We start from the raw sequence: 12,476 nt of genomic DNA, 5'->3' as shown, positions 1-12,476 counted from the left end.
ATGTTTTGCTACTTCATTAAAGTTGTAACGTTTCTGTAGTCCAGGAACCATTACTATCTGGAAGATTCAGGATAGAAAAATCTCTTTTGTACTTTGCAATACACTTTCAATGACATCTCATTTAATCCAACTCTTCGAAGTCCTAATGTCTACTGTCACCTCCTTAGTATATTTTCAGCAACAACAATCATAGCACCCTGTAATTGCAGAATACCTCTGGGGAAACTCCGGAATGAAACTTAGAGCTTTTGCCTTTTTTCCAGAAATCTTTTGTCCAAGTCCTCCAGTTATTCCTAATGGGAGACACACAGGAAAACCTCTGGAAATCTTTCCCTTTGGAAAAGCTGTAACTTACATATGTGACGCCCACCCAGACAGAGGGATGACCTTCGACCTCATTGGGGAGAGCACCATCCGCTGCACAAGTGACCCTCAAGGGAATGGAGTTTGGAGCAGCCCTGCTCCTCGCTGTGGAATTCTGGGTTAGTGCTCATTTCCCCACATCCCAAATGGGTTCAGAATACCTAACGCAGGCCCTCCATATTTCCATAATTACAGTATGGTTTCTCTGTGCACATTTGCCACAATGGAATGCCCAACCAATGATAAATGGTTCTAAGGTAGGTCAATACATCAGATCGTGATGGCCTTTGCATCTGGAGGGACTGATGCAAAAACAAGGACGGGGTGAGTGGTGGGAAAGTCCTTCATTAGAATCATATGAATTAAAAACAAATGCTTGTGTATCTCCTCATTGAAATGTTTGGCTTGGAAATATGACCTAGAAAATCGGTGGCTCCTGCTGCCAGGAAATGTCTTGAGTTCCTGCCCATGCTTGTCAGCCTCTCATTGGAGTTTTGATGCCTTGAAGTACAAGGAAACCAGACACGAAAGGTGGAAGCTGGGCAGAAACACTCTTTCTGGAGTTCTAAAAATGTGAAAAATTAAATCAGAGCTATATTTACATTAAATTAGATGAGCATTAGCTGAGCGTGGTGGCAATTGCCTGTGTTCCCAGCTATTCGGGAGGCTGAGATGGGAGGATCACTTAAGCCTGGGAGGCAGAGGTTGCCGTGAGCTGAGACTGTGCCACTGCACTCCAGCCTGGGTGACAGAGTGAGATCCTATCTCAAAAACAATGAAAATAGGCTGGCCGCAGTGGCTCACACCTGTAATCCCAGTACAGATCACTTGAGGTCAAGAGTTCCAGATCAGAATGCCAACATGGTGAAACTCCAATTATACTAAAAATAAAAAAAAATAAAATTAAATTAACTAAATTATATGAGTAGAAAGACCCAATAACAGACTAGTCTTCCAGGTAATAGACTTCCTTATAAGCCTATGCTAATGGAACTTTCCCTTCCATTTTACAGGCAAGTTGTGTGTGTGTGTGTGTGTGTGTGTGTGTGTGTGTGTTGTTGTTGTTTTTTGTTTTTTGTTTTTTGTTTTTTGTTTTATAACTAAGAGTTTTTTTTCTTCTGGCATCAATCTACCCCAGAAGAGAAAAGAGGAAGCACATTGGGTATATTTTTATTAACTCAGATATTCTTGATTTCTTGGTCTCTAGGTCACTGTAAAGCCCCAGATAATTTTCCGTTTGCTAAGTTGAAAACCCAAACCAATGCATCTGACTTTCCCATTGGGACATCTTTAAAGTACGAATGCCGTCCTGAGTACTACGGGAGGCCGTTCTCTATCACATGTCTAGATAACCTGGTGTGGTCGAGTCCCAAAGATGTCTGTAAACGTGAGTGAACTTGCATTGGATGTTTCCCATGTCTGCAAAAGATTCTTATTGAATGTTTTCAAATGTGGGATATGAGAAACCTTTTTTGAAAAGTGTTCAGATAGGTGGATGTAAGTTTTTCTTGTAGGACATCCTTGATTATTGCTTGAAATGCTCACTTTATGAGAATGTTTCAAGGAATATTTGTAGAGAAAATCTTCATTCCCTATAGGAAAGAAAATAATACATGACTCTAGATCAGGGGAATAAATGGTGTAGGAAGACAAATTCTGTTTGAATAACTAGGTGGGAAGAAATCCTTTGCAAACTTTGAAATATATTAGCAGTAAATAATGCCATAAGTGACTTTTACATTCTGATAAGGGATGCAAGGTCTCTACACAGATCTAAATCTAGATCTAGATAGATCTGGAGGGAAGGTCTTTTTGAAAGTGGGGCTTAGTAGGTGGCTGATCCTGAGGTGCTCTGATGAGTTTTATCAAGGTGGCAAAATCTGTGGAACCATCAGAACTACGTATTTTCTTCAGCAAGCTACATGTTGATGGAGACCTTACTTACTGAAGAGAGTCCTGATTACTCTACCTGGCTCCAAAACACTTTCTTTCCCATAGGTAAATCATGTAAAACTCCTCCAGATCCAGTGAATGGCATGGTGCACGTGATCACAGACATCCAGGTTGGATCCAGAATCAACTATTCTTGTACTACAGGGTGAGTTGGCAGCAACATCTCTTGGTTTAAGAGTCCAGCACAGCAATACTACCTTCTAGCCACATCTCAGGAAGGAAACTAGGCTACTGCCACCTGCTCTTAAGAGGCTTGAACACAGATGTTAACTCCTGATTGAAATGAACAATGATAGGAGAAGATTAGGGCAAAAATCTGTATCCTTGCTGGAAACCAGGGCAGTGCACATATGAAGAGTATGCCGTTCACCGGATGGGAAGGAAAAATAATTAGGAGTGTAGTAGTCAAAGCCCACAAACAACCCTAACCCAGAGTAGACATTGCTGGAAGAAAGGGAAGGGCATGTAGTGGCTGTGTGAGAGAACAAATCTTAACGATAACAGCATGATCCCTTGCTAGGGCTGGCATCAAAAAGTACAGGGCTTCCTCATTTTATTGTACTTTGCAGATGTTATGCTTTTTATAAATTGAAGGCTTGTGGCAACACTGCGACAAGCATGTCAGTTGTATCATTTATCCAACAGTGTGTGTTCACTTCGTGTCTCTGTGTAACATTTTGGTTATTCTCACAATATCCCAGATGTTTTCATTATTATCATGTCTATGATAGTGATCTGTCATCAGTGATCTTTCATGTGACTATTGTCATTGTTTGGGGTCCCTACGAACTGCACCCATATAAGACAGAAAACTTGATCAATAAATGTGCATGCTTTGACTGCTCCATGGACTAGACATTCCCCTTCTCTCTCCCTCTCTTCAGGACTCCCTAATCCCTGAGACACAATAATACTACAATTAGGCCACTTAATAGCCCTACACTGGCCTTTAAGTGTTGACATGAAGGGAGGAGTCATGCATCTCTTACTTGCAATCAAAAGCTAGGGATGATTAAGCTTACTGAGGATAATATGTTGAAAACCAAGATAGGCCAAAAGCCATTCATCGTGTGCCAAACAGCTAGAGAGTTGTAAAGGCAAAGCAAAAGTACTTGAAGGAAATATAAAGTACTGTTCCAGTGAACACATGAATAATAAAACGTGAAACAGCCTTATTGCTGATAGGGAAGAAGTTTTAGTGGTCTACATACAAGATCAAACTAGACACATTTTCTGAAGCCAAAGCCTAATCCTGAGCAAGGCCCTAACTCTCTTCAATTCTATGAAGGCTGCCAGAGGTGAGGAAGCTGCAGAAAAGAAGCTGGAAGCTAGCAGAGGTTGATTCCTGAGGTTTAAGGAAAGAAGCCCTCTCCATAACATTAAGGTCGAAGGTAAAGCAGCAAGTGCTCATGTAGAAGCTGCAGCAAGTTATCTAGAAGATCTAGCTAAGATCATGGATGAAGGTGTTACACTAAATAACAGATTTTCCATGTAGACAAAACAGTCATCTGTTGGACTTTCATAGCTAGAGAGGAGAAGTTAATGCCTGGCTTCAGAGCTTCAAAGAACAGGCTGACTTTTTAGGAGCTAATGCCGTTGGTGACTTTGAGTTGAAGCCAAAGCTTACTGACCATTCTAAAAATTCTAGGGCCCATAAGTATTATGCTAACTGTACCTTCCCTGTGTCTATAAATGCAACAACAAAGCCTGATAACATAGGTATGTTTGCAACATGGTTTGCTGAATATTTTAAGTCCACTGTTGAGATCTAGTGCTCAGAAAAACAGATTCCTTTCAAAATATTACTGCTCATTGACATTACACCTAGACAGCCAACAGCTCTAATGGAGATGGACACGGAGATGAATGGAGTTTTCCTGCCTGATGACCACAGCGGCCATTCTGCAGACTATGGCTGAAGGAGTAATTTTGACTTTCAAGTTTCATTATTTAAGAAATACATTTTGTAAGGCCAGTTCCCACAGACAGTAATTCCTCTGATGGATCTGAGCAAAGTAAGTTGACAACTGCTGGAAAGAATTCATCATTCTACATATCATTAAGAACATTCATGATTCATGGGAAGAGGTTTAAATATCAACATTAACAGGAGTTTGGTAGAAGTTAATTCCAACTTTCACGGCTGACTTTGAGAGGTTCAACACTTCAGCAGAGGAAATAACTGCAGATGTGGTGGAAATAGCAAGAGAACTACAGTCAGAAATGGAACCTGAAGATGTGACTGAATTGCTACAAATTCATGATCAAAGTTGAACAGATGAGGAGTTCCTTCTTATGAATGAGCAGAGAAAGTGTTTTGTTTTTTTGTTTTTTTTTTTTTTTGTTTTTTTTGAGGTGGAGTCTCTTCCTGGTGAAGATGACATGAGCATTGTGAAAATGACGACAAAGGATTTAGAATATTACATAAACTCAGTTGATAAAGCAGCAGCAGTATCTGGGAGGACTGACTCCAATTTTGAAAGCAGTTCGGAGGGTAAAATGTTATCAAATAGCATTGCATGCTAGAAAAATCTTTTGTGAAAGGAAGAGTCAATCAATACAGCAACTTTATTGTTGTCTCAGCTTAAGAAATAGCCACAGCCACCCCAGCCTTCAGCAACCACCACCCTGAGCAGTCAGCAGCCATCAATCTTGAGGCAAGACCCTCCACCAGCAAAAAGATTACGACTGATTGAAGGTCAGATAATCTTTAGCATTTTTTATCAATAAACCATTTTTTTAAGTATGACTTTTCTCAGACATAATTCTATTTCACACTTAATAGACTACCGTATAGTACAAACACAACTTTTAGACTCACTGAGAAATCAAAAAATTAATATGACTCATCTGTTGTGATATTTGTTTTATTGTGGTGTTCTGGAACTGAACCAGCAATATCCTTGAGGAATGTCTGTAACACAAAATGGGCGGCTTAATACAACAGAAGTTTTTGGAGTTCTGTTCTAGAGGATGGAAGTCCAAAATCAAGGTGCTGGCAGGGCCATGCTCCCTCTGAATCCTGTAGGGTAGAATCCTTCATTGCGTCTTCCAACTTCTGGAGCCCCAGGCGTTCCTTGGTGTGTGGCAGCGGAACTCCAATTTCTTCTGTCCCTGTCCTCACATGGCCATCTTCCCTCTGGGTCTGTGTCCTCATATGCTGTTCTCCTCTCTGTGCATGTTTCTGTCCAAAGTTTTCCCTTTTTATCAGGACACCAGGCATATTGGATTAGGGCCTACCTTAGTGACCTCATCTTAACTTGATTGCATCTGCAAAGATTGTATTTCCAAATAAGATCACATCCACAGGGACTGGGGGTTAAGACTTCAACATATCCGGGGGAGACACAATTCAACCTGAAACAGAGCCCCTTTGAAAATGTCAAGCGTCAGGTGCTCACAGCGCACGGCCCAGCTGTTGGTGCTCAGCCTTGCTCAGCACACAGTGGAGGCTCTGTCCCAAGCTCACTCTTCATGGGAACAGCTAAGCCAGGTAGTGAGTAGGGGATATGTTTGTGCCACTGCAACCAGTACTGAAAGGAAGCTTGTGGTGTCCAGCATATTTGCCAGCCTAGGCCTCACAGACCATAGCACCTAGAATCTGACAAAGTAAAATTAGAATAAATCCAACGTCTCATTTTCTCTTTTTTATTTTTTTATTTTTTTGGAGCATTTTTAAATACAATTGATAAATTTCCTGACTGTACCCTCCTCATCTTGCATTGCTGAATAAGGGGGGAACCTCTCTAAGGCATACAGCAGAAAACCATTGAGCTTATGACTAGAAACAGGAAATACATGTAAAAGAGACCAGTCTGAAAAATCAGGAGAAATTTTACAAAGAGATTTACTGCCAAGAAACCAGGGAAACTTTCTGAACACTCTCCTTTTCATATTTGTAATAAGATTCAACTGTGCAAATACTTCTGTGAAACTAGCCATAAAGTTTGTACATGAAGGAATATATATATTCAGTGTGTTTATATATTTCATTTCATACATGTGATATATATATACATATATATACATACATATATATATATCACAATGAATATTGCAGAAAATTAAAGCAAAGAGTAAGAGGAGTTAACCAAATTTTCCCTGAATGCAGTGGGGAAAGCTGAAAAGGAGAAGACAGGCAGGCACAGTGGCTCACACCTGTAATCCCAACACATTGAGAGGCTGAGACAAGAGGATCACTTGAGCCCAGGAGTTCGAGACCAGCCTGGGCAACATGGCAAAACCCCATCTCTACAAAAAAGTATAAAAATTAGCTGGACGTGGTGGTGTGTGCCTGTAGTCACAGCTAGGCAGGAGACTGAAGTGGGAGGATCACCTGAGCCCAGGAGGCTGAGGCTTCAGTGAGCCGTGATGGCACCCCTGCACTCCAGCCTGGATGAGAGAATGAGATCCTGTCTCTGAAAATGAAAAAGGAAAGACATATGTAACACAGTGTCAGGATTCAAAATACATGTAACAAAAATTCCAGAAGGGTAAACAAATAAGCCCATACCTAGCCACCACTAGGGAAACTTCTGTGTTTCAGGGATAAAGAAAAAAACTCAGATCCCAGAAATAAAACATGAAAATATAGTACCCGCAAAAGAAATAAATGTATTGACACCACAATGATTCTGTACAACACGAAATGGTATAAGGTAGCATTTCTATTGCACCAAGCTAATATTCACACCTAGAGGCTCAGGTACACATGAAAGGATAAGCAAAGACACAACAATTGTACCATTTAAGTATGTTTCTCAGGCAATTTGTAAGCAAATTTTCCAAAAGGAGAATGATGAATTCCAAAAGAAATCTCAACAACAACAACAAAAAAAATACACACAAAAACTTGGCAATGTAATCATAACTTATTAATAATCTCTCTAAACTCATAGAACATATCAATAAAACTAGAAAATGTGAGACAGTAAAAGGTAGGCTAGACTTACATTACACTAAACATGAGTAGACTGACTATATAGAGTTTGACTCTAAAATTGAGAAAATAGGTTTAAATATGTGTCGTGTGCATATGTATAATATACGTGCACACATACAAAATGAAATTCCTCATTGGAAAACCTATTAAGCTTATTTCTAAATTATTAGAATGACTAAAAACAGCTGAATCTATCTGTTCCATATAGTAAGTGAGAGGGAAGGAAAAGGAATAGCAAGGAATGCGTTTGTCTCTTCCACCAGAAATAAGCCCCCTCATGTTGGGTCAGGTCATTTTATTCATTGCTTTCTCCTCATCAATGTCTTTGGGCATCGTGAAATCAATGAAAAAGGCAGTGAAAGAATGATGATGAAAGCAAATCAAAGGCATCATTTATCTCAATACATGTGGTTTAATCTTCTTGTTGAAAGACAAAGTCTCCTAGATAAGATCAAGAGCAACAAATCATGTATTTACAAAAAACATGTCTCAAGTAAGATGACATCGTATAATGCACACACACACACACACACAAAATAAGGAAAAATGCAAACAAAAAATGGCAATAATAATATTTAGAGAAAATAGAATTTATGAAAAAAAAAGTCAAACAGATCTACAAAATAATTGTTTTATTTTGGTGCCGGGTATAGTCCACAATGAAGCCAAGATATGAAGAAGCAAATGGGCCAGGAGAAGTTAGAGTAGAAATATTTCTTTCAATAGTGAGAGCATAGGAAAAAGAAGAAAAGCTGGGAACAACAGGTAAAGTTTAGGCTAGGCCTTAGACTTCTCCTACATTGTAATCCTTTTGGTTTGCCACATATGCATGCTGTGAGGACGTTGATGAGGCATGTACAGCACAATTATTTTCCACTGTTTGCCTTTAGGCACCGACTCATTGGTCACTCATCTGCTGAATGTGTCACCTCAGGCAATACAGCCCATTGGAGCACGAAGCCGCCAATTTGTCAACGTGAGTTGAAGTCTCTTTCCCCATTCACCCCACTGTTTAATCCTAGAGTTGTCCTCCTAGAATTACAAAGAATGAATCTCATCCCTCTTGGAAATGGTATCCTTCTGATATTTGAAGAATCCAGTCATATCCTTAGAATGGCTCACAGCATTCCAAACTTCCACCTTCACCTAGAAATGCTTTCTTTCTTAAGATATAATTTATTTTAAACTAGTCTTGAGCTCATTTAAACAGCCCCCGATTTCCTCCTCTGTTGGTTGCACACCTCGCAGTTTGAAGAGCATTTTCTTCAGTGAAGTCAACAAATACAAAGTCAGTGAAATAAACCCTATATCCTCTCTGCAAGCTCTTAGTATCACATCTGATATTCAAGCCATGCAGCTCTTTCTTCCTTATTCTTTGTCTAAACAGGATCACGCCGTCTTCCCTGTGAGTTGTTTGGAAGATGAGCTTTCTACATTTTGGGGAGCAAAGGGAATGAGCAATTGCAAGCTAAAAAGGAATATAAAATGTACATAATCCTGGGTTTTGGGATGATGTGAGGAAATCAGCAATTTCAAACCCAGTTGGTGGGAGGATAAGTAGGAACCAACTTTGTAGAAGGTCAACATACTGGCTGGGCACTGCCCCACGGTAGAGTAGGACACAGTATTCAGTTCTTCCACGATCAGACGAGATTGGGTGCATTCAGGGTGGTATGGCTGTAGATCAGTATCCAGTTCTTTTTATTATTTCTGAATCTGTAAGTATAATGTTTATTATATGTAATGTTGTATATTTGTGCTTTGTCTTTATTAGTTCTGCCAGAGTTTTTGGTCTTACTATTTAATAAAGATGCTATACTGAGCCATGTGTGGTGACTCAAACTTGTAATCCCAGCACTTTGGGAGGACTAGGTGAGCAGATGGCTTGAGTACAGGAGTTTGAGACCAGCCTGTATAACATGGTGAAATCCTGTCTCTCCAAAAAAATACAAAAACCAAACAGGCATGGTGGCACACGCCTATAGTCCCAGCTACTCGGGAGACTGAGAGGTGGGAGGATTGCTTGAGCCAGAGAGGTTGAGGCTGCAGTGAGCCATGATCAGGCCACTGCACTCCAGCCTGGGCAGCAGAGCAACACCCTGTCTCAAAAAAAATGCTATGCTATATGCTTTATTATATTAATATCCAATACCACAAAGGCAAGTGCCTTCTATAGAGAGAGAACTAAATTAATAATGGTGAGATAACATACTTAAATTCTCATTTAGCAGGAGAAATAAAAACATAGACTATAGGCTAGGCACAGTGGCTTATGCCTGTAATCCCAGTACATTGGGAGGCTGAGGTTTGCAGATCACTTGAGGTCAGGAGTTCGAGACCAGCCTGGCCAATATGGTGAAACTCCATCTCTACTAAAAATCCAAAAGTTAGCCATGTGTGGTGCTGCATGCCTCTAATCCCAGCTACTCAGGAGGCTGAGGCAGGAAAATCGCTTAAACCTGGGAGGCGGGGTTTGCAGTGAGCCAAGATCATGCCACTGCACTCCAGGCTGGGGAACAGAGTGAAACTCTGTCCAAAAAAGAAAAAAAAAACAAAAAAAACCAGAAGTGGACTCTAATAATATATGGACACATTTAGTGAAATAAAGTTAACTGAGTAGAGCAGAACTTATAATATTTTACAACTGTAAGAACATGTCTGTACATTAGCAAATATTAGATGAGAATAATATTGTCAGTATTTACTTCTGGTAATTTGGAATTTAAAAAACTGTCAGCAAAATTTACAATAAAGTATAATTTTAAGAAACCAGGCTGGGCGCGGTGGCTCACGCTTATAATCCCAGCACTTTGAAAGACCGAGGCAGGCAGATTGCTCGAGGCCAGGAGTTCAAGACTAACCTGCCCAACATGGCCAAACCCCATCTCTACTAAAAACATAAAAATAAACCAGACACAGTGGTGCATGCCTGTGATCCCAGCTGCTCAGGAGGTTGAGGTGGGAGGATTGCTGGACCTTGGAAGTGGAGGCTGCAGTGAGCTGTGATCATGCCACTGCACTCTAGCCTGGGTGACAGCAAGACTCTGTCCCAAGGTTTTGTTTTGGTTAACTTGCTGCTTCTTTTCCCAGGAATTCCTTGTGGGCTACCCCCAGCCATCGCCAATGGAGATTTCATTAGCACTAACAGAGAGTATTTTCACTACGGATCCGTGGTAACCTACCGCTGCAATCTTGGAAGCGGAAGGAAAAAACTGTTTGAGCTCGTGGGTGAGCCCTCCATATACTGCACCAGCAAAGATGACCAAGTGGGCATCTGGAGCGGCCCGGCCCCTCAGTGCATTATACCTAACAAATGTACGCCTCCAAATGTGGAAAATGGAATATTGGTATCTGTCAACAGAAGCTTATTTTCCTTAAATGAAGTTGTGGAGTTTAGGTGTCAGCCTGGCTTTGTCATGAAAGGACCCCGCCGTGTGCAATGCCAGGCCCTGAACAAATGGGAGCCAGAGTTACCAAGCTGCTCCAGGGGTGAGTCTGACTGAGGCCTAGAAGGGCCCTGCAAATGACATGCATTGCTGTTGGATCAGGTGATCGGTATTTGTTCAGGGGGAGGGATGTGTACTGAGCAGGGTCAGGGAGCAAATTTTCTAGATAGTGAAGGTGAAATTCAGAAGGTGTGTGTACATATACATGTGCTGAAATTGAGAAGCAAAGCTCGACCTGGGCAAGGAATATGATGTTTCTTTGGGGTTCTTATAAACAGATCTGTCAATTACTTTTGAGTATAATTGTTGATACAAAATGAGTGATTCCTCTGGCCAGGCACTATGATACAGGCTACATGTGAATTGTAATCCTTAAAACAAAGTTATTCGGTAGTTACCAGTTGTTCTATGTTTGTCTGTTTTGTTTTGCCTGAGATACTGTCTTGATCTGTCACTCAGGTTGGGCTGCAGTGGTGTGATCATGGCTTACTTCAACCTCTGCCTCCCTGGGTCAAGCAATTCTCCTGCCTGAGCCTCCCACATAGCTAGGACTATCGGTGCATGCCACCATGCCTGGTTAAGATTTTTATGTTTTTTTGTACAGATAGAGTCTCAACATGTTGCCCAGGCTGGTCTCAAACTCCTCAGCTCAAGCAATCCACCCATCTTGACCTCCCAAAGTGCTGGGATTATAGGCATGAGCCACCACGCTGGGCCTCGATGTTTTACAGAGAATATGTGCCTTAGAGAGATCAGATAACTTTCTAAGATACTAACTTGCAGACAAAACTGGAATGCAAGCCTGCCTCACTCCAAGTCTTGGCTTTGCTAATCAGCATCCAGTCATGCAACCAAAACTTACTCTAGATACTTTCCAGGAGGGAGGGATTCCATGCAGGTTGTATTTGTCTGTTCTCACATTGCTATAAAGAACTACTTGAGACTGGGTAATTTATAAAGAAAAGAGGTTTAATTGACTCAGAGTTCTGTAGGCTGTACGGGAGGCATGGCTAGGGACGCCTCAGGAAAGTTACAATCATGGTGGAAGGCAAAGAGGAAGCACGCATATCTTCATATGGTTGGCAGGAGAGAGAGAGAGAGCAAGGTAGAGGTGCTACACACTTCTAAATAAGCAGATCTCGAGAGAACTCTATCACAGGACAGCACTAGGGTGATGGTGCTAAACCATTAGAAACCACCTCCACGATCCAGTCACCTCCCGCCAGGCTCCTCCTCCAACACTGGGGATTACAATTTGACATGAGATTTGGGTGGGGACACAGAGCCAAACCATATCACAGCTAATTGGTCACAAAGATGTTAGAAGGGCAGGAAAAGCAATAAGACGAAGGCAGAGTTACCAGAGATCAGGGAGCTACGGTGGCTGCCAGTCTAGAGCACAGGAGCCTGTACTGATGCTGAAATGGCCAGCCCCTCCCACTGAGCAGCCAGCTCCCTGAAAGCTGCTAATGCTGCAGGAGCCACCACTGCTGCCAGAATGCAGCTGGTATTGCTGGAGCCAAAGTCACTGGCATGGCTAGAATTGAAGCTGTAACTGCTCACTGAAGCCATCTGTACTGCCACTGCCACCTCTAGAAGTAGAACAGATTCTGCTATCATCCTCCCTTTTAATTTGGTATATATGCCTCCAACTGGCAGAACCTAACCAGAGCCCAGTTATCAAGGAAGATGAACGATTGTAGTTTTTTGTTTTGTTTTGTTTTGTTTTTTGGTATTTCATTGTAATTTATTTATTTATTTATTTATTTATT

At 41.3% G+C, this 12,476-nt stretch overlaps 1 protein-coding gene across 1 annotated transcript in view; it reads left to right on the top strand.

The window, feature by feature from the left end:
- Positions 1–10,747, top strand: part of LOC105529848 (complement receptor type 1-like) — a gene marked incomplete at its 3' end in the record, with an annotated part of 49,063 nt that extends 38,316 nt beyond the window's left edge. The window contains 5 exon segments of the mRNA XM_011967095.1: positions 264–482; positions 1,571–1,750; positions 2,362–2,461; positions 8,149–8,234; positions 10,349–10,747. Of these exon segments, the coding sequence (XP_011822485.1) occupies positions 264–482; positions 1,571–1,750; positions 2,362–2,461; positions 8,149–8,234; positions 10,349–10,747 (984 nt within the window).
- Between the last annotated feature and the right edge of the window lie 1,729 nt (positions 10,748–12,476).

The sequence above is a fragment of the Mandrillus leucophaeus genome, unplaced genomic scaffold, assembly GCF_000951045.1.
Source record: "Mandrillus leucophaeus isolate KB7577 unplaced genomic scaffold, Mleu.le_1.0 Scaffold1194, whole genome shotgun sequence".
NCBI classification, from domain to species: Eukaryota; Metazoa; Chordata; class Mammalia; order Primates; family Cercopithecidae; genus Mandrillus; species Mandrillus leucophaeus.
This window is presented reverse-complemented; position numbering and strand designations above follow the sequence as displayed.